Here is a 23,286-nt window from a genome sequence, read left to right as displayed (position 1 = left end):
TTACGGGAAAAATCGGACCCGGGCAGAAGCCTTACTAAAAATGGTTACACTTTACTTGAAGGTATCTTCTTAAGAGTGACATGACACTGTCATGAACATGTCATAAACATTATAAACAAGTCATAAACGTTTATGACATAACGCTTCTTTTAGTAAGTGTCATTCAGTTTTTGTCATGACAAGTTAGGGTTAGGGTTAGGGTTCATGTGTCATGACTGTGTCATGTCACTCTTATGCAGATACCTTAAAGTGTTACCCTAAAAACTATATAACAATAGCATTCTTTTCACTGTTAGTCTCGTTTGCTGTTACAGGTCATTTAAGACCATTGCATGAAAAAATGACAAAGCTTCAGAAACATTAAAAAGTTACATATAGTCACTTTAAATAACAGTGTAAAGAACATAGAGACAAATTAAAATGAGAAACTGTAACATGTGTGGAATGAAAATAAAATATTCGCTTTGAAACAATGAAGGAAATGAGAAACCTGAAAAAAAGATGAATCAGGAAAGTTGAAAGTGAACAAATAGATTTGACAAAAAACTTAACACTGTTTGGTGTGTGTGTGTGTGTGTGTGTTTCTGTGTCTGTGTGTGCGTGCCAGTTTGCAGAGAAATTGACCCAGCGACAAAACAAATATTTGATAAAAGAAAGTGATCTGTCAGTAACACAGATCGAGTTTTATCTGGTTGAGAGTATAGGCTTGGTCTAAAGGTGAAGGTTAAATTTAGATTTAGGATCGATGAATAGTTTTTAAAAGCTGCACACAGTGACTGTTCCCAAACTGTTGTTTAACAAGAAAAAATGCAGCACAGTTTCCCAGTGCCTCCAGTGTTTATGCTAAGCTATAGGCTAACCACTTTCTGACTCCAGCTCTGTACTGAAAGCACAGACAAGAGATTTCTAGATTTTCCCATTTCACTCTCAGAAAGAAAGTGATTTCCCAAAATGTTGAACTATTCCTTTAATGTTAGGCTCATGTCAATGTGTGTGTGTGTCTCATTTACATTTATAGTATTTCTGTATATCCTAAAGGGACACTGAAAGACAAAGAACACAGACAGAAACTTCATAACATGTTTGTTGACTGTCATTGCGGCCAAGTGACCCTCAGCTATATCAAACACACATAGGGCCTACACACACACACACACACACACACACACACACACACACACACACACACACACACACACACTTTGATTCATTTTTATGCCTTTAGTTTTTTTCACACATACAGAAGCATGTTTTACAGTATAAACGTACCAGAAATTACTTACAGTGTCAAATATGATATCTGATGTTAAATTAAATCACCAGATTCTCCCTGCAATACAAATTCCATGCTCATCGTATTCTTTACCATGAAAAAAGCATTGGTTCACTGCACTGCTGTCACTGTAAAGTGATGCAACATGTATTCTATCTACCTGACCTCTTGTCCTGCATTACACCAGTCTAAACAGTAAAAATAATTACACAATAAAACGTTTATGATAACAAATGGAACAGATCAGATGTCATCCTGTTTGTGCAGGTAGAAAAGAGAAGAACGTTTTGTTCCTATGTAAACTGAGCCAGAAAGAGCTGCCCGGGAAACCACCGTACCATGTTGCCACTGACACCAAATATCTCATATTGTTCTACTGTGTACATTTTATGTGACAGAAGAAAAGAAAATATTAAGATGTTAAACTGTACAGTAATGTAGAAGAGAGCAAAAATGTAACTTTACTCTAAAATGTCACTGATCACAGGTTTAAATGTTCCCTCACACACACACACACACACACACACACACACACACACACACACACCCACACACACACACACCCCACCACCTCCTGCCGTCTGATTGGCTGTGACATGTGAAACCAGGACGCCCAGCAGACACTCCCACAGGCAGGTGAGGTAGCAGAGGATCAGGCTGCAGGGTCAGTTCACCTCTCTGTGTTCAGGACAGACAGACAGAAGACAGGCAGACAGGACAGACGGGTGTTTGGTCTGTGTAAAAGTTTAAAAGGTGTTGAGCGGGATGACAGAACAGTGTGTGAACCAGCAGGAAGACGCCAGGAGGCGTAACAGAGGAACTGCAAAGCATGAGGACAGAGATCTGTGAGTTTGTGAATGCAAACAGTCAAAGGAAAGATATAAAGCAATATATTGGTAATAATAATACTTGTTGTTGTTGTTGTTGTTGTTGTTGTTGTTGTTGTTGTTGTTGTAGCCTAACAGTAGTTTTTGCATTATGGCATCTGTTGTACAATGAGTTCAAGTAGTAGTTGTTATAGCAGTAATAGTACCTCTATAAGTGCTGGAACAACTAGTCAGTTAATCAATTGGTTTATTGAGAAGGAACTAAACATGTTTTTCTGGGTTGAGCTTCTCAAATGGGCTGCTTTTTTTTTCTTTCTTATCAAAGATAATAATCCTGATCTGTTTACATTCTGTTGACAATTAACAGAAATAAGTTAGAGAAATGTCAAAGATATGCTTGAGGTCATTTAGAAACAGAGTCTTCTCCGTTACAGAGTTTGTCCACAAGAGAGCACTGACAGGTTGATTTTGTGACAAAGTCACACTCAATATAATCTTCAAGAATCAAATTTAACGAACTGTTATCAGAAATGTTTGCATGATTGTCTAAAGTTGGGACTTACAACTCCGTGCTGCATGGATTGTGTGTTCAGGTGCGTGATATCACATTTTTACTAACTTGTAACTGCATCTTTTAACAATTTATCAAGATCAACATGATGATTTTTGTATTTTTTTTAATGCCTTATTGATTATTTATTGGCTGTGCTTTGTTGCTTCGTATTGTTTGGATGTACTGAAAAGTGGATATCGTTGCTGTATTACTGTACTAATGTCTTGCTGCTTCCTGTTGCTCTGCATGTTCAGTTCAGTTTATTTACAAAACAGTTAAAATACAAGTACAATCACGAAACCTAATGGAGATGTGTGAAATGGGACTCCCTGATAAGCTATCTGAAGCTTGAGAATAGGGGCCCAGACCGGAGCAGATACAGTAGTATTTAAAATGTGTCTTAATGAACACGTTGTCTAGATTTGAAAAGTTTGTGTGTTAAAGGAGCTCTAAGCGATGTTGGGTGACGGCACTTCTTGTTGACGTTCAATGTATTTTCAAACAAAATGAGGCTAGCTCGCCCCTATCTCCTCGTCATCCCGTCCCCTCTCCCTCCCTTCCGTGCTTCCGCGCACTAAACCCCCAAACTCCACCCCCAAATCCTTCTTGTCCGTTATTGGCTGGAACGCTAGAAGACGCTGGAAGACTTGCTAACAAGACTTGTTATGTTTGGTGGTGCAGGTTGGCACAATTTGTTTTTGTTGGCGTTTGTGGAGCCTGGGCTGTGGGGACAGGCAGCTCGCAGATCGTGGGGAGATGTTTGCTGTATGTGACAAAAAAATTTGAAGCCTAAAAAACGCGTGACATCGCTTAGAGCACCTTTAAACAGTCACATTTACAACCTACAAAACACCTGAGACTAAACAAAGACCCTAAGAACTAACTACCCTAACCCTAATAACTATGAAATGATCCCAAGACATTTATTCCAACAGTGTAAACATTGGTATATAGTAATAGAGACATATGGCAAGTGGAAATTACAGTAAAATTTAAACTGGTTTCAGAATAGATAAACTAGTTTAGAAGTCCCAAGCTGTCCCAAGGGTATTCAAGCTTTAACATATTTTAGTAGTAACTGCTAAAACATAATATTATCTGGCAAAAACATTGCTTCTGTCTTGAGAATGCTTAATTTGTTCCTGATAATAGCCAGCTGGCGAACTCTGGCACATTTACAGAAATGCTGCCACAGAAATGTTAAAGGAACACGCTGACTTATTGGGAATTTAGCTTATTCACCGTAACCCCCAGAGTTAGACAAGTCCATACATACCCTTCTCATCTCCGTGCATACTGTAACGCTGCCTGATGCCCCCAGCGGCAGCAGCCCATCACAAAACATGCAGGTGAATGGTTCCAGAAATCCTACTGCTCCGAATTGTGACAAAAGTGACAAAATAACGCCAACATGTTCCTATTTACATGTTGTGATTTGTAGAGTCACAGCGTGTACAAAAAACAACGTAACATGAGACACAGCCACCTTCTAACCGTAAACAAGCCGGGAACTATATTCTCAGACAGGCTTGCTGCAAAGTAAATCAAGCTACCGAAGTACTATATTCTTCCGCCTGAGAATATAGTTCCCGGTTTGTTTACGGTTAGAAGATATCTGTGTCTCATGTTACATTGTTTTTTGTACACGCTGTGACTCTACAAATCACAATATGCTATTTTGTCACTTATTCGGAGCAGTAGGATGTCTGTAACCATTCACCTGCATGTTCTGTGCTGGAGCCGTCAGGCAGCCTTACAACACACGGAGATGAGAAAGGTATGTATCGACTTGTCTAACTCTTGGGGTTACGGTGAATAAGCTAAACTCCCAATAAGTCGGTGTGTTCCTTTAATGTGCGTTGTCCTTACAAATAAATAAATGGATGAAAATAAACTGTTATAGACGTATTTCAACCATGGTAAACCGTTGCTGTATTGTGGGGTGTAAGAGCGCAACACATAAATCGCCATGGGAAAAAGCACTAACTTTCCACATTCATCTTTCTGTTGCTATCCCTCTGCTGATAGCAAAAATTCATACTACAAAACTGCTGTATTAACTAAGCGAGTTGTGTGAAGCTAGATCTAACGTGACTTTGCTTACAGATTGGCGTGAAATCGTGCTCTCACAACAACCACGCTGTTATCTTAAAAAAGGCCAACATCACGCTAAGGTTGCTTTGAAAACATCTGTTTCGCTTGAAGGGCAAGGGGTAGTAGCAACAGGACAACAGTACAGAGACTGACAGTTCCGATGGAAGGGCTAACGTTAATGTTATGAGAGCATTCAAATACGGGACAGCGGGAAAAGAGCTCAAATACGTGAGAAACACGGAAAAAACGGGAGGGTTGACAGCTACTAACTACACTTTGGAGACACATAGCTAGTTAAAAGTATTACATGCGTAAATGGTCGTCGGTGTTCCAATCTTTGTTGGGGAGTTCATAGGGATCCAAACCTTTAATAGTGCCAATTTTGTCCACATACCGGTTTAAAGTATCCCGGTAAATTCCACATCCTTTTCTGGATTTTAACATCTTTTTTATCTTTTCTTTCTCCCAACTCTGCTTCTTCTCCTCGTTCGAATTGCTGTATGTTTACATTCGCAAGGCCATCAACATGGCCGCCACGTCCCAGAATGCAACACGGCGCCCAAGCCCTATTAGGAAAGTCTTGTCTCTAAAGTTTATAACAATTGAATTTCTAGCGGAAAATGGATACTACAGTTGCGCTTTCTGTCTTCAGTGAAAGCATACAACCGTTAGTTTGTTAGGAAGTACCATAGTAACATATCTATTTTTTGTATACAGTATGGTTACCTAGCAACCGAGGCTTGAAGACACCAAGTGGTAAACAGTTGTTTGATATCCAGTAAGAACTGCTAGGTGATTGGTTAGAACACTGAGCTTTGGTCTGGGAGTCTGGAGTTTGATTCCCTGGTGAGGTGATCTTAGTTTTTACATTTTGGAGTTGATAATTTGCATGCAATTGCGCAAGTCAGGGCCTGCGAAGGGGGTAGGAGAACTCCTGCTCTGGTTGGGTTGGTTAGGCTTAGGCAAGAGGAGTGGGATTGGTTATGGTTAGGGTATGAAAGTCAGGGCGATAATATTCCAAAAAGGTGTAATACATGAGTAGTATGGATAACTGTGTGTAAATGTATGCCAAGGTACTGTAAATTCACAGGGGTGCAAATAGCATACATTGATATTTGTACCAGACGGGGTATTAATAGAACACATTACTGTGTGCACCGGCGGGGTACGAATAGCATTCATTTCTGATTTCACCAGGGTACGAATAGCACTTCGAATTGCACCAGGGTACAAATAGTATACACTACTAATTGTACCAGGGGTGCAAATAGCCTCACCCCTTTTATTTAGTCAGATATGTCGTTAAATGGATTTAAACCCAGACTAAAGTGTACATTTATTCCACCATAACCTACCTCTCTCTCTCTCTCTCTCTCTCTCTCTCTCTCTCTCTCTCTCTCTCTCTCTCTCTGTAGCTGCTCCTGCTGGCTGCCTGTTGCTGCTAAATCAAATATCTTGGATGTTTTTTTGTTGTGTTGTCTGAATGTTATTTTCTTGCTGTCTGCAGTTCCGATGTAGACAACATGGAGGAGCGTCAGAGATTTGAGAGGATGGTCAACGAGCAGCAGGCCAATGATCCTGAGCAACAGGAGCTGTCAGGCAGGAGGAAACCAGCTTTAGTCAGGTAAACCGCAGTGTAACTGTTCTTTGTTTCAGTTCATTATAATGTTGGTTGTTGATTTAATTTATGTAATTTTACTTGGTGACCTTTAATAAACATTGTTATATAAATGTATTAGAGTACAAAGGGTCACAGAGCAGCAGACATTAATATAAGCTATAATATTATGATATAATTCCACTGTGTGTGTGTGTGTGTGTGGTTTTGGTTTGTCTGCAGATCAAAGACCTTCGACCACTCTCTGCTGACTCAGGTCCAGCCAGAATTAGACTCCAAGATAGAGAGGAAGAAGTCTCACTACAGCCAGGTGAGTGTTCATTAAGTCAACTCTGATACATATTTTATAACACCTATAAACATTACAGCACGGGGACAAATCTCAGACAGTGAGTGATATCACATATCATTTGACCCTTTACTTTCGTTAATGTTAACGCAACTGGTGATCAAATCCTACATTGCGTTGAATAGCGTCACATTTTTTACTAATATATCAAAGCAAAAGAAGAAATCAACCATACCTTGTATCATATAGCCTATATATACCCTTAGAATAAATCTACAGACACAAATAGACAACGTTACGTAAAATAAATGTATTTTGGATGTTTTCTTTCCACTAGAAAACAAAATGGCCCAAATCTCAAAATTTTCCAGAGCAAAATGATGAAAAACAATGTTTTTTTGCCTGTAGGGGTTATTTTCTAATGCCACAAAATGTCGAACTAAATATCGACTGCTTGAGTCCAGGAACATTATTAACATTACAATCAATATTTACATTGTTTAACAATGTGCAAACTTCACTGTGCATTATGGATTGTGTGTGTGTGCGTGCCTGCGTGCTTGTGTTGTGTTGTGTTTCAGCTTTCGAAGGGCAACTGCCAGTACCATAAAATATTTAAGGAGATCAGCAAAGAGGAACAGCTGAGACAGAGTAAGTCTTTAATGATCACAACTTTCCGCTCCACCTTAAATACTGGATAAGGGATTAGATCATAGCTGAACATTTTATATCTGCAGAGATTTCTGGTCAACACTAGGTGATGATTTAAAGCATAGGTTAACTATCTTAAAACAATACTGACATATTTACTTTTGACAAATCAGGTGGAAAGCTTCCAAAGCTGCAGTCTTTTAAGTACTAAATTCCCGCTTTGTGTCACTGTCCCTCAGCACGGAAACACCGTGGAAGCACAAAGAGAGATACTAAAAACACTGTTACTTTGGAATATGTCCACTTGATTTATCTAATAGCTTTAGCTCAACTTTATTATGTATTTTGTGCACGGACATTTACTGAAAACATTTACTTTGGAAAGGGATCTTGTCACAGCCAGTATGAACATGACTAATAATCACAGTGACCAAAAACTTTGAGTGTTACATGTTGCCATGAAAGTATGGGTTTTAAGATATCCTTTAATGCTTATAACAGAATTACAGGACTAAATGTAATAAAAAGTGAAAGTAAATAATTTAAGTTAATTTAATCTGTTTGAATAACTTATCTTTTTAATATACAAATGTGTCTTTTTTTCAGATCCCAACACTGTCTTTTTCCCCATTAAACTATCATTTAAAAAAAATAAAGTGTTCCCTTCAGTAACCTGATGTTATTCACCTGTTTGTCAGGTTACACCTGTGCTCTGCAGAAAGACATCCTCTACCAGGGACGAATGTTTGTCTCTGACCACTGGATCTGTTTCCACTCCAAGGTGTTTGGCAAAGACATAAAGGTACAGTGAACTGAGATTACTGTTTCTCTTAAGAACTGTCTTCTTTATGTCGAAAATGCAGTTTTCCATACTCAATGTCAGTTTGTGGTGAACACAGTGCTTTGTGCTAGATCTTGTTGCAAGGAATAGTCAGCAGTTACACAAACTCCTGGGCAGTTAAGTGCTTGAGTTTCAATTTTTTTTCCCTCATCGTGTTTTAAAACTTTCTTGTGGCAGCAACAGAGGCAGTGATGTTTCCTGTTTACTGTACGGGACTCTCACACCGCCTCAAAACGAGCTGACAAGTCGGATCGCCGGTTACATGATTGGCCACTGCAGAGTGACGTCGGGGTTGTGTTTCTCTAAAAGTTAAATCTGTCTCAACTTTTCACAGCAAGCAGCTACGTTTTTTTTTACATAGCCTACTACGCACTAGCCCCGTTCAAAATGAAGGAGAATAAAAAAAGGAGAACCACCATCCTTACCGGCCTAAATCATTATTTTGAGAAAGTTTCTTATTATAATGACTTACAGGATCTTTTTTTCATTCACTACATTTTAAATCCACTGCACTCCTGAGGTTATTGTACCAAAAAATGCCTTTTGTTAAAGTCAGCAGTCATTTCAGCACCACTGTTAAATAGACAGCTCCTCTGCTTTTAGGCGCTGATACTTGTTTTCACATTTCAGCACTTTGTCAGAGCGCTATCCTTTGTTCTGATAGCTTTCTCTTCAACCTCTCTACCTTCCCAATATAAAAGCCTAAAAGAGAGTCCTGGCCAACATGGCAGCACAGTTTACATAATTTATAGCAACTGTTATGTTTGAATGAGATGTTATAGGAAATAGTATTTCCCTGCTTTCAGTCTCTGTTCATACTGTGAAACTAAATCATCTCACAGGATTCCATTTCTTTGACTGATGAGGTTTCAATGACAGTGTGACCACTTCTTCCCACAGGATGAGTGCTTCTGTAGCAACAGCATGTAAAAAGTAGTCCCTGCTGGGCTGACTGTTCATGATGCTGTTTGTCCATCCCAGATCGCCATCCCAGTGATGTCCGTCACCAACATCAAGAAAACCAAAACTGCCATCTTGCTGCCAAACGCTCTGGTGATCGCCACCGCTAATGACAGGGTGAGAAGGAAGACTCGTAGTCTCACCTCAGCATCATTTTACGGCTCACACATGCATTCCTCCTTTCACATCTAAAGTATTTTGTCCAACATAACAACACAACCAACCAGCAGGGCTTATCTAATGATCTGTGTTTGTGTCTGCTTTTAACAGGTCCAATAGTTTTGCTCAGTCAACAGTGTCAGCTTCAAATATCTGTCACACAGTAAAACGTTTGTGTTTTCTGTTGCAGTATGTTTTTGTGTCCTTCATGTCCAGAGACAACACCTACAAGTTCTTGATGTCCATCTGTCTTCACCTGGAGGTACAGACTGCCCACATGCAGTCATATCTTTTTCTGTTAGACAGTTGTTGCCAGGTAGAAACCCACAAAATGCAATTAAAGACACTATTTTCATGTTTTTTATTGATTTTAAAATATATTTCTGTGACCTTTTTTGTGTTGTCAAACACAAACATGTAAACTCAGAGATACATGATGATGAAATCGGAATCACATGAGCTTTTATTAGTTTTTTAAAAAGTCTTTTTTGAAGAATTCAAGAACTTATTGTCATTATACACGCACAACGAAATAGCAATTGCATTAGCCTCTACTGGTGTATTGTATTGTATGTTGTTTTAGTCGTGCAACAGAAAACTCAGATTGGACAGATAGTTCAGCTAGCTGTCTGAATTTACTCTGCAAAGATCTGAGGAGCAATTATCCATAGTCCTCATAAATCTACCAATTTAAAATGCCAACACAAAGGAAGCCCAAGGCAACTGATATCTGGCCTAAATGGAGAGGGGGTTGTAGCCAATTCTGTGGTCTGTCCTGGGACCAGTGGTCTCTGGCAGGGACCAGTGGTCACAACCACTAGGGGCGCTAGAGACACTGGTTGCGACCAGTGGCACAGTGGTCATGACCAGCTTCCTACTGGCACAAAGGGCACTAAAATTACTGGTCCTGACCACCTCCTCTGTGATCTGTTCTGTTGTTTTGACCAGTTGAGTGATCTGTGGAGTGTTTATTTTTAATACAACTTTTCACGTTTCTCAAAGTGTGAGCAGAGTCACCTAATGTGAGAAGCCATAATAGTTTGTCAATCCAATGCTATTGATCACTATTATTAATAAAAATCATAATAACAATGATTAAATTATTATTATTAGTCGTAGTTGTATGAGTATTACTATCGACTATGCAGGTCCATGTCTTGCTGACTGGTTTAAACTTTACCAATGTGTTGCATTTTAAAAGCTTGTCACATTACCCTTTGCATCAAATATTGATCTAGAAACTAAAGTCAAATACATGTAGTGGAGGAAAAAATGTAGAGTTGACTGACAAAGCAACATCAAATGAAATACAAAAATGTAAAAGTTCAATTAAAAATTCAACTTAAGTAGCCTACAGTACAGTAACAAAAGTAACAGTCGAATCATCTTGACTGATCCAGCACCTGATCACCTGATCGTTCAAAGGATTTTTTCTGGATAAAATCTGGAAAACCCTCAAATCTTGCCAGGATGTCAATTGTGGACTGCATAATAGAAAACATTTAAGTTCATGACAACATAGGAAAAAATAAACAAGGAAGAGGACAGATTATAAACATAAAATTATGGGTTGGAATTATATAGGACTTTTCTGGGCACTGAAAGTGCTTTAAAGAAACAATTATTCTCTTTTGCTCTCTATCTTTTTACATATATATATATATATATATATATATATATATATATATATATATATATATATATATATATAAAAAAAGATGCTATTTTCTGATTGGCCAATGGGTCCTGATAGGGCCTCTTGTGGCTTTCTTCTTCTTCTTCTTCTTCTTCTTCTTCTTCTTCTTCTTCTTATTATTATTATTATTATTATTATTATTATTATTATACATTTGGGGCTTATATTCAATGACATTTCAGTTAGGCTATAGTCAAAGACACACAAGATGGCTCAAATCTAAAAAGAGTCTGATCACGTATATCTCGACGAATAACAATAAAAACAATAAAAGTCAAAGATTACTTACACAGATCGTTGGAATGGGCCTGGGAATCCAAGGAATCCAAGCAACGTATATCCTAGACCATATTTTCCCCCCTTTGTGGTTTTATAATGAGCATATGGCGTAATAATCATCTTTTTAAGGCTGCTAAAATTGACGACACTTTCAAACAGTATGGGCCTTTCAACATGTAAAGATTTTTTCCTAAATAACATCTTTCTCAGTTTCACTGACTTGGTTAGTAAATTCAACATCACTAAGTCCATTTTTTTCAGATATCTTCAGGTTCGTCATTTCATTCAAACACACATCTCATAATTTTCTCAATTGCCTGAGCACTCTGACCTGGAGGATATACTGCAGACACCTCTAACCTTAAGAGGCCAAATCTCTAATATATAATTAAATTATGTTCAGTTAAGTTCAGTTAAGTCACTTTATTATCCCAAATGGGAAACTTGATATGCAGTCAGAAGTGAAAGATAAAAAGAAACACATTCATGCCACATATAAATAGGCAACAATACAAGACATGAGTACAAAAAAGATTTCCTGTGTAATACACACAACAGAATTTATCACCACTGGAACAATCTCTAAAAACAAAACAAGTACTACATTACATGTGCAAATTAAGCTGAGTTATTGCACATACAAAAGGACAAAGGAGTTTTTACCCCTACTGGTCTTAAACCGAGGTACTCTAAATCTGCGACCTGATGGGAGTATTACAAACTCAGAGGGAAGGGGGTGGTTTGTACAGTCTAATATAGACCAGGCCTCGCGAAGAACTTGCTGGTCAAAGATAACCATCAAGGGGGACTGTGAAAACACCTTACCAGCCTCCTTTACAATATGGCTGAGGTGGTTTTTGTCTCTGATATTAAGGTTACCATACCAAGCAATCATGGCAAACATAAGAACTGATTCAATAAAAGATTTATAAAATAAGGACATCATTTTCCTATCTACATTAAGTGTTTAACTTCTGAGGAAGTACAAACGTTCCTGTCCCTTCTTACAGACTGCATCACTATTCACATCAAACTTCAGGTTTTTATCAATGACAGTTCCCAGATATATGTACTGTTCAACAAACTCAATTTCAGTTCCCTTAATGAAAGTCTTAGATGGTGGGCAGAATACTTTCCTAAAATCAATGACCATATCCTTGGTTTTTGTGGAGTTTAATTGGAGAAAGGCCTCATCACACCATTGGACAAACTCATCCACAACTGGCCCATGCTCGGATTCATCTTTACGGAGCAGGCTAATGATGACCGTATCATCAGCAAACTTCAGAATGTGCCTGTTCTCATGCTGACTTCTACAGTCATTGGTGTAAAGAATGTACAGCAACGGGGACAGGACACAGCCCTGAGGAGAGCCAGTGGAAGAGGAGCGCTGTTCTGACAGAAAGCCATTAACCCTAACCCTCTGAGATCTACATGTTAAAAAATCTGCAATCCAGCCGACAAAATTTACATAGAATTAAAATAGGTATGCAGTTTCAAGCTAAAATATGTGTTTGAATAGTATTAAAAGTTGATGAAAAATCCATAAATAAAAGTCTGGCATGAGTGCCAGGACCTTCCAGGTGCTTATACAGAAAGTTAAGTAAAGTGATTGAGGCATCTTCTACCCCCATCCCTGCCCTATATGCAAACTGCATGGGGTCTAAAGCCTCCTCCACCATAGTTATCACTTCCATTTTGACCAGCCTTTCAAATGACTTCATGACCAGTGAAGTCAATGCCACTGGTCTGAGGTCATATAGCACGTTAGGTGTTCCGCTTTTAGCCACCGGAACAACATTGGACTCCTTCCATAACTTTGGGACCCTTCACTGCTCCAGAGATATCCTAAATGTATTACAGAACACATCACAAAGCTGTTCTGAACAGTGCTTTAGCAATCTTCCTGTAATAGAATCAGGCCCCATGCTCTTATTTGTCTTAACTCTCTGAAACTCTACCTTAACATCATGGGCATCAAACATCTGGCTCGGCTTTGTGGAAGAGGAATACTCTTTGCATATGTCTCTAAGTTGCTCTGTGAAGTCATGAGTCTCAAATCTCACTTTACAGTATATCCATAGATCCTATCAAAGCAAAATGGGTAGAAGAGTTAGGGACAAATATATCAGATGCTATATGGGACAGAGCTCTAAGCTGGGTGAATGCGACCTCTTCTTGTGCACGTTTGAATTTGATTCAGTTTAAAGTTCTTCACCGTATGCACTACAGTAAGGTTAAACTGGCCAAAATATACTCTGACATGGATGACATCTGTGAAAGATGTAGAATGGACAGAGCAGATTTACTTCATTTACTTACTACTTTGTTTTGGTCATGTTCCAGGTTGAGAGAGTTCTGGGCTTCAATATTTAAGGTCTTAAATGAAGCCTTTGATTTAGATCTACAACCTAGCCCTACAATGGCCGTGTTTGGGGTACAAGGGGTTGATGTTGTAAGGTTCAATTGGAAGGAAAGTGTTGCTGCTTTTGTCACCTTAATAGCACGACGGAGAATACTACAAAAACATCTACACCACCAAAAGCCTCCACATGGCTTTCTGATATTATGATGTTTCTAAAAATAGAAAAAATCAAATACTTTCTTAGAGGATTAACAGAACATTTTACAAAAACTGGGACCCTTTACTGGCTCACTTTGAAAGACTTACTACACGTCCCTCTTAATGACTGCTAAGATTTGTGAAGCACACTGATTACACTATTTGCTATCATGAGTAATAGAAGAAAGGTGTTTTTATTATTTTTTATTTTTTGTTTCTTTAGCTTTCCTTTCCTCAAGGGTTTGTTGTGGGTGGGATGGGGTTAATTGAAAGCGGTCTTGTTATAATTGACATTGTAATGTTGCACTGTATCTTCTCTAAAGCAATAAAAATACTTGTAAAAAAAAAAAAAGAATGAGCATACGGCATATGATCAATATGATCACACCTGGCATCAAAATTGGAAATGGCTTCTTATTGGCCAGGAACTGAATCACCAACCGTTTACTTCATTTCATTAGTTTAAAGGCAGTGGCCATGTAGCCATGGCATGATCGAAAAACCAATTGAAAATGAATCTTCAATTCTCAATGGAAGACACGGACCTGCATAGTCGATAGTACTACTCATACAACTACGACTAATAATAATAATTTAATCATTGTTATTATGATTTTTATTAATAATAGTGATCAATAGCATTGGATAGACAAACTATTATGGCTTCTCACATTAGGCGACTCTGCTCACACTTTGAGAAACGTGAAAAGTTGTATTAAAAATAAACACTCCACAGATCACTCAACTGGTCAAAACAACAGAACAGATCACAGAGGAGGTGGCCAGGACCAGTAATTTTAGTGCCCTTTGTGCCAGTAAGAAGCTGGTCATGACCACTGTGCCACTGGTCGCAACCAGTGTCTCTAGCGCCCCTAGTGGTTGTGACCACTGGTCCCTGCCAGAGACCACTGGTCCCAGGACAGACCACAGAATCGGCTACAACCCCCTCTCCATTTAGGCCAGATATCAGTTGCCTTGGGCTTCCTTTGTGTTGGCATTTTAAACTGGTAGATTTATGAGGACTATGGCTAATTGCTCCTCAGATCTTTGCAGAGTAAATTCAGACAGCTAGCTGAACTATCTGACAATACTAAAGCCGCTTCACAGACCACAGGGACCACAGGGAAGACCACTGAGGAGCTCCTACTGGAGACCAGTGTCTGTAGCGCCCCTAGTGGTTGTGACCACTGGTCCCTGCCAGAGACCATGGTCCTGGGACAGACCACAGAATCGGCTACAACCCCCGCTGCCTAAATTAATGAAATCCGACGGTCAGCAATGGAGCAATACCGGAGGTCGAACGTCGTGGATATAGACTAGGCAAAACAGACAACCTGAGGAGCCAGATAGTTTGTTATCACAGAACCACCTGAGAAGCCGTCATTGGAAACTGTTTGTAAAAGGGCAAGGCACTTTCAAAAAATACCTGGCAGGTGATTGGATGAACCATCTGTCTATTGCGTCTACAATTGTTTGTGTCACACACATAAACCACGGCCGTAGCTGCCAGTAGCTCCTCGCCAGACGCTGATTGGTTTGGTAGGCTGGATGTTCAGACACAAACGCATTTACGTGAAGCCAGACAAGACGGATCTTCATGTGATAAGTCATCCAGTTATTAATGCGTTATCTCGTGATATTGCGAGAATCCAGCTGCCGTGCAAGGTAACAAAACAGATGCACTTGACTTAACTTGACTAAAAGGTTTTAACCCCCTAAAATCAGGACATTTAATTTACCCTAATATCTTCAAGGTTGTTAAAACCATCTTTAAAAAGCTATTTAGCATTCCTCTCTGTCACGCCAACACTTGTACTAGTTACTCATTTTCTTAAAAAAAACAAAGATTGCCGACATGAGCAATGTGAAATTTACTGTTTGTGGTTTGGAATATCACTGCAGATCTGAAAGTCAAATTGCAAGGACTTAGTATGTTTGTGATATCAACCAGCTGTTTTTAAATGAAAACGTACTCTATTGTATAACAGAATACTACATCTGATTGTACATGTGTACAGGAGAAGAGTCCGTGCAGCAGTCCCGTCCCCTCCTCAGCAAAGAACAGCTTCAGGGGTCAAAGGTCACCTCAGTCGCCTCACTTCCCTCTGGTAAGTCCAACACAAGCACAACAGTGTGCAGCACCAGCTACAACATGATAGATGTAGTAGTACTTCATAGTAATATATATGTATATGTATATAGACACACACTACTGTAACTGCACATTTATAATGTTCTTCCCAGTGAATCGGAAACATAACAAAAATGGAGGAAGTTATGGAAACACTCACATAATAGCTGAGACAAAGGTGACAGAATAAAAACAAAGAGGAGCAGTGGTTTTTTTTCAACGAAGCTAAGAAGAATGTTCATATTTTTCTCGAGCAGTCCACTCAGTTTACAGGAGGTGAAGAGTTATGGGAACTGTAGTTGTAAAATGCTAACAAAATACTTGATTTATGGAGGAATGTATGTTAAAATTTGGACCTAAAACTGCATTTCAGAAGCACACCCTCTGTAGGAAAATCCATTGAGGTGAGCTAGCAGATGGGGAAAAGAGGAGAAATGCAAGAACTGCAAACTATTCATACTCCATATAGGTATATTTGTCTTAGACAACCAACAAAACTGTATCCAAGGGTAACTGGATGGCATTCTTTGAATGCTCAGCTTTTCTTTTTTTTTTTTTTTTTTTTTTTTTTTTTAGACATTCACCTATCTATTTATCCCTCCTGCTGACATATATGTAAGAGGACTGAAAATTGTTTTTCTGGTGCTCAATAAGTGACTCACCCACTAGGATACATGTTGTGTGTGTTTGTGTGTCCGTGGATTCCTGCAGAGTTTTCCAGGTGATTTCTGTGATCTGGACGTAGCAGTGAGTAAGAAGAGACAGGAGATGGAGGAGAGCAGCAGCTCGGACTCCCAGACCCCCGACTACGACAAGATAGCAGGTATCTCTAACCGACCAACCAATCAGCAGCAGCGTAGCAGTCAAATATTACAACTCCTATTTTTGAAGATCCACAAATATGACTTGTGAAACTCCTCTCTCGCTGTGAACAGCTTTTACTAAATTAACAAACAGCAGCAGAAACAGGGGCTCAGACATCTGCTGCTTCGGATGCTGCTTAATCTTCCCGTCTTTATTCTTTATTTAATTCAGTTTTCTTCCTTTCTTCCTTCAGTATTTCACTTCCATCTCTCCCTGTATCCTCCCTCCACTGATTGTGCTCACATAAGAAACATACAGTGTTGTCCAGTTTCAAAGTTTAACTCTGTGAAGGGGCTGTTGACATCGCCAGACCAAATCACAAATGCGAGTTAGTGTTGAACCTTTCAGTTCTTTTTTGATCAAAGGGAACGTTATCAGTGGCGGTAGGCCAAGATGCTTTTGGACACAGCAGGATGGACCTACAACCAATCAGAGCAATGAAACGTGACGTAGCGCTGAGCAGCGGACGGATGTCTTTTTATTGCAGTAGGAATAGTGCTTCTAATTTCACTGTAAAGAAATTAGTTCTCTCAGGTCCAATACAGTGGCTGGTGTCAGATGAGTTTTAATTGCTGCGCTGGAGACTGAAGTTCACAAGAAGCTGTAGAATTCTCTCTAACCAGACTGAGTCTCTGACCAGAGTTTTATACGCGGTTACAGAAAGCAACAGAGTAGCAAAAGCTGTGAAGACATTCAACTCACAAGTCTGTCTGAGCAGATTTGCATAGGCTCAATACTGTCTTCTCCAACTAATCAAAAGGTGTGACTCTCTTTTGGGCCAACCTGGGCAAAAGGTCTCACTCAGTGATCAAGGTGAAATGCTTCCTCTAACACTAAGCTAGAGAAAAGGCAGATAGACTTTAAATCTAAAGGTAGTTGATTAGGTAAAATAGTTCAAGCACAGTCGAAATATCACACAGAAGAGTAGGAGTTTGATCAATGAACAGGAAAGAGAATATTAGGATAAGAATAAACTAAAACTCTTAGGTCATCATTTTCTTCTACACTGTACAATGATAATGAAGGCTTTCTATCTTTATCTTCAGTAGACTCGACTACTGTAACTGTCTTTACAGGTCTCCCTAAAAAATCAATTAGACAGCTGCAGAAGATTCAGAACGCTGCTGCTCGAGTGCTCGCTAAGACCTAGAAAGTGGATCACATCGCACCAGTTCTGTGGTCTTTAGCCTGACTTCCAGTCTCTGAACGAATGGATTTCAAAACACTACTGTTGCACTGAACAGTTTAGATCTGCTGCTACATTATGAACCACCCAGACCTCACAGGTCTGCTTTCTGTATAAACTTGGCGAAGCAGCGTTCTCAGTTCTATTAAATCAAGGCCGAAGACTTGTTTTTGATGCTACCTTATTCTCAATTTCTTACACTGCGCCGAAACTTTTATTATTGTATTTCATACCTGTCTTATTCTATTTTTATATTCAGAAACACTTTACTTGAAGGTATCTACATAAGATAAGATAAGAGTGACGCAGTCATGACACATGAACCCTAACCCTAACTCTAACCATAACTTGTCATGACAAAAACCAAATGACACTTACTAAAAGAAGCATTATGTCATAAACGTTTACGACTTGTTTATAATGTTTATGACACGTTCATGACAGTGTCATGTCACTCTTATGTAGATACCTTCAAGTAAAGTGTAACCTTATATTCTCTTTAACAAATGTTATAATTGTTTTTACCTGCTTTTTAATATTTTATGTAAAGCACTTTAAATTGCCTTGCTGAAATGTGCTATACAAATAAAGCTGTCTTGCCTATCTTCTAGCTATCTGCCATAGCATATAAAACATGAACTCGCAGATTTGTCTGGTTCCCAGGCAAACTATTTACTTTCCCCCCCCCCTGCTTTTTATTTCATTCATAGCTGCCGTAGGCATTGAGGATCATTCATTACACCTGAGAAAAGCTCAAGTGAAGACATGAAGCATAGAGGAATGTAATGTGGCACCTGGACATGACCCACTGTTTAACAATGGGGAGGAAAAAGAAAAAAAGAAGGCCATGGGGTCTTATTACGCTGTGGAGTTAATGTACCAGCAAAACCAAAACAAAGCCAGAGTCATGCTCAAGGACATAGGCAGGTTTCCCTGTGACAGGTTTTCCCATTCACACTGCTGCCTGTCTCTCCAACGCTGCAGAGTTCCCCGTTCCTCAGTTCCTGGATGTGTTGAAGCACAAAGACAGTGCGGCCTCAACTGATCATCCAGACCAAAAAGTGAAGACCCAGCAGCAGAACAAGCAGCAGAACCAGCAGCAGAACCAGCAGAGCTCAGAAAAAAAGCAACACGACACACGCCACGCTGGTAGGAATGCTGTCCTGTCTGCAGTACCTGCACGAGCCCGTATAATATGTCTGTAATCCTCCAACTTTATATAAGTCAGCGCTGCAACGATTAGTCGACTAATCGTTTAGTCGACGGGACAGAAAAATAATCACAAACTATTTTGATAATCTGTTAATAGATTAATTTTTCATGAACAAAACAGGACATTAAAAGACGTTCCCTTGGACTTTGAGAAACTGGGAGGGACTATTTTCCCTTCACAATTTTTTGACATTTTATTGACCAAAGAGAGAATTGAGAAAATGATCAGCTAATTAATCAAGAATGAAAAAAATTGTTTGTTGCAGCACTAAACTAGAAGTTTTTATCTAACATTCCTCCAAAATGTCCTGATCTGACAGTCCAGGCATCATTATTTTGAGATGATAAAGTTAATTTCCCTCTCTGATGACTCTTTTGTTGTTATTAAGATAAGAGATAGAACTATTTATCCCAAGGGAAGTTGTTGTTGCTGCACAAAGTAGGAAAAACCTCAAATAAAACAAGCTATAAACGATACAGATTATCAATTAGGTGAAAAAACAAATGTACACAATGCCTTCAAATGTATTGTAATTGTTGACAAATGACAATCCGATTTTTTCTTCTTCAAAATTGTTTCTGTTGTCAGGCTCAGGGCTGGTGATTGACAGCCGGACTCTGAAACCAGTTTCTCTCAACACTCTGCTGTTCATCTACCTGTTATTGTGAGTCCAAGAATCCAAGGATTCATCCTATTCATTTATCTGTCCACTTGTTCATCCAACTGTGTAATTATTCAGCCATGAAATTATTCAATTAAACATTTTGCAAATTCAGCCTCCATTTGTTTTTTGAACTATTTTTACTCATACGTTCACTCACTTTTCTCACTTATCTAAAGTTTCTTTTTATCTGTAGAGCAATCCTTTCTCCATTGATTGATTGTGTGTGTGTGTGTGTTTGTTTCCTCAGAGTGTGTGTCCTGGTCTTGTCTTCCTGTTACCTGGCCTTTAAGATCATCTCGTTGGAGCAGAGACTGACGACGCTCGGCTCCGTCGCCGAGTTCACCCACCACGAGTGAGTTCACAAGCAAAAAGTCCTGGAAAACATGAGATTATACAAATTGAATTGAAAGAGTTCGAGAAAATATAATTTATGTTCCTAATTGTTGAAACACCTTAGTTACCCATCAGTCTCTTAGCTTGAAAAATAGCTGGAAATGTAGGAGAAATGTAGATCATCCAAGGTTGGGACCAATTCATCACTTATATACGATATTTTTTATTTTACAAGGGGGGAAACGGAAGTGTCACAGCAGCAAAAGAAACAGTAGGAATATATGCATACATGTATAATTAACCTTACAAACAAATAGGTTACTATACACATCATGATGTCACGCTAGCATCTGGGAAATGGTGTTAGTTAAAGACAGCTTAAAAACAGAAATATTAAATAAACAAAAATATAAGGTTGTTATTTTTAAAGTACTGTCTTATCTAAACATATGAAGTGAGCCACAGTACATACTGTTGAGAAAGAGGCTGTGGTTACGCTTGTCTAAATGCGACTTTTGGGATCACATACACAATGTTATAAACCAGATCCTGGTTACTGTAAAGTATAACATGATATGATTTTGCTCTTTATCTTTATTATTTAATGAATTTTATATTTATTTTCCCCAGAAATGATTTTCTGCGGGGAAGTGACGTTAACACGGAGCTTTTCTCTGAACTACTGACCATCAACCTGATGAAGCTGGAGAAGGTCGGTCAGTCCGTATTTCTGTGTCCTCCAGGTTAAATTTAAGAGAAAAATTCTTGAATTTGTTCCCATTAACATCAGTAAATTATAACAAATCGTGTTGATAATTTATATTTCCAAACATCAACAGTTAAAGCTTAAGTGCGTAACTTTTTGATATCAATAAACGTCTGTTACGTTCAAGTCGTTGCCAAATGAGTTGCTACAAAGCTAATTAAGACTATCAGCTCCACAAACCTCTCTCTGGATTTCTCAGTATGACTGTGTTCAGAAGATTGTGTCGTCCGGTGACTTTCCCGCGCAGAAACTCGAGTGAAGCTAATTACCTCTTCTTAAGAGTCCATCATGTTTTTTTAATCCTCCGTGTGCTCCTAGGCTACGAGCAACTGCGTGTGCCATCACGTAAGGCTTGTGTCATGTGAACGCGTCCATTTGTTGTCATTACTTAGTGTTCCTCATGGGGGGATTTTGAGAGGAGTATATTTTGAACCAATAGGCTTTTTTTTGATCAGTTTACAAAAAAGCTCGGAAGACTGGGAATAAGATTAAAATATCTTAGAACTTATTGTATACTTTCTGTATTCAGTTGAATTAATTCTCTATAACCATAAATATTGGTTGGATTTTACCATAGTCCCATTGTTTTTTTTATTTGTGTACATAGTAATCTTTTTTTCATATGAAAATATCATCAAAAAGTTTAGGGAAAAAAATCAATTAATGATGAATGTTTCAGGCCCTAACTATCCATTAAGCTGATGCAGTTAAAGTGTCCTTTGTTAAACTTGGCCACAAAAAGACTTTAAACTCAACTAGTACAAATTTGACAGCGGGTAAACTTGTGGTAGGGATGTTTTCCCCTTATCAACATGTGACACCACACTTGGTGTCAGAAACAGAAACAATGTTAGCTTGCAGCTTGCATCTGTTGCCGTTAATCAAACATTTATAGTCAGTGATCTGTTCATAGAGAAGCGTCAATGTTATCTGTAAGAAGAGCTCGTCCTCGGTCATCAATCATTCTCTACTCGGTGTGTCTGACCTACATTAAAATTTCAGGCTGACAGTCATCTCTTTACAAACAAACAGCAGCAACTGACAGCCATGTTTAAAATTGTGTTAATAAAGTGCAGTATCATCAGCAAAAAGGGATCCAGACTCAAAATTGGATCAGTTTGTAACTGACTCGTCCACTTTGAAATCCACTGAACCTGGTTGCAAATATTATATATTGAAAAATAGGAGTCTAATTAATTGGAAATGTGATTATGTATATGTATTTAGAGGACTCAAATGCAGACAGACACCATACGACAAGTAGGTAGGATGAAAGGAAATGTATTAGGGGAAAGGGTGAGGAACAGGCTTACCAGCTGGCAACATGGGGTTAGCATTAGCCAGGTTAGCCATTGTTAGCAATACCATGTACCAAATGTTTTTTTGTGCATATAAACAGCGTAACAACATATCCACTGATAGAAGTTGGACAGTACTGTGTGTACGACTTATTTAGCGAAACACAAATAAGATAGTAGTGCTAAAAACTGTATGTTACAATAGTTGTCACTACTGTTGATGCATGGGATAGCCATGTTGGATTTTGAGCTCGGGGTACTGCGTAGTTGTCCGAGTTCCGAGTTCGGAAATCTGAGATCAGGGGGCGTGTTTCCAACTTTGACCATGGAAAATCTGACTTCCGAGTACAAATGGAACGTACTATTAGATTCATATTTGGGGTCAGATGGCTAGGAAGCAAAGAGCATTATTTAGAACCTGTCCGGGAGCAGGTTGAGATGGGTAATTGGGGAATGGGCAACAGGTGATCAGGTAGATGTAAGACTCAGGAGACTGGTGGGAAAGTCTGAGGACATATGGTTTGTGGATGGTGAATGACAAGTCATCAGCAGGGTCACACGGAATCTGCGGACGCAGAATTCTGCAGCATTTTCCGCAGATTTCCCGCAGATTTTAAACAGATTAAAAAGATAAAATAAAACTAGAAAATAGAATAGTTAACACATCTCTACCCCAAGCAGAAAATACAGTTTGCTATATTTTGCAGATTTTCATTCTGTATAAAAAACAACTAACAACAATTTTTTTTAAAAAGAAGAAACAAAATCCCAGATTCTGTTTGGGTCTGGTCATCAGATATATTTATGTGCATTTAATTTCATGTAATGAAGCAACAGTAAAAATAACACACATCTGTTCTTTCAGGTACAGAAGAACCTGCAGAGACTGCTGGATGAAGCTGCCTGAATGTACTGGAAACCAGTATATTGTGCTGTAAACAGTTCTGTACATATACTATAAATATGTTGCTTACTATGGTAGATAAACAGGCAATACTGAGATGTATTAATATATTAACATAAAGGGC

The 23,286-nt window shown here is 38.8% G+C and overlaps 1 protein-coding gene across 3 annotated transcripts in view; it reads left to right on the top strand.

Moving 5' to 3' along the window:
- Window positions 1–1,932: 1,932 nt before the first annotated feature.
- Window positions 1,933–23,286, top strand: part of gramd2b (GRAM domain containing 2B) — a 22,788-nt gene continuing 1,434 nt past the window's right edge. Inside the window, exons 1-14 of one of the 3 annotated variants that reach the window (XM_028579093.1) lie at window positions 1,933–2,118; window positions 6,255–6,371; window positions 6,588–6,675; window positions 7,236–7,305; window positions 8,004–8,107; window positions 9,128–9,223; window positions 9,456–9,527; window positions 15,822–15,911; window positions 16,646–16,757; window positions 18,969–19,133; window positions 19,786–19,861; window positions 20,109–20,213; window positions 20,825–20,906; window positions 23,124–23,286. The exon at window positions 23,124–23,286 is cut by the window's right edge and continues 1,434 nt beyond it. In XM_028579093.1, coding sequence (XP_028434894.1) covers window positions 2,039–2,118; window positions 6,255–6,371; window positions 6,588–6,675; window positions 7,236–7,305; window positions 8,004–8,107; window positions 9,128–9,223; window positions 9,456–9,527; window positions 15,822–15,911; window positions 16,646–16,757; window positions 18,969–19,133; window positions 19,786–19,861; window positions 20,109–20,213; window positions 20,825–20,906; window positions 23,124–23,165 — 1,299 coding nt within the window. In that variant the 5' untranslated portion in view covers window positions 1,933–2,038 and the 3' untranslated portion in view covers window positions 23,166–23,286. Of the gene's footprint in view, window positions 2,170–6,254; window positions 6,372–6,587; window positions 6,676–7,235; window positions 7,306–8,003; window positions 8,108–9,127; window positions 9,224–9,455; window positions 9,528–15,821; window positions 15,912–16,645; window positions 16,758–18,968; window positions 19,134–19,785; window positions 19,862–20,108; window positions 20,214–20,824; window positions 20,911–23,123 lie in introns of all 3 variants that reach the window. The other 2 variants (XM_028579094.1, XM_028579095.1) reach the window with 2 other exon arrangements.

Source organism: Perca flavescens, chromosome 5 (genome assembly GCF_004354835.1).
Source record: "Perca flavescens isolate YP-PL-M2 chromosome 5, PFLA_1.0, whole genome shotgun sequence".
Classification (NCBI taxonomy): domain Eukaryota; kingdom Metazoa; phylum Chordata; class Actinopteri; order Perciformes; family Percidae; genus Perca; species Perca flavescens.
This window is presented reverse-complemented; position numbering and strand designations above follow the sequence as displayed.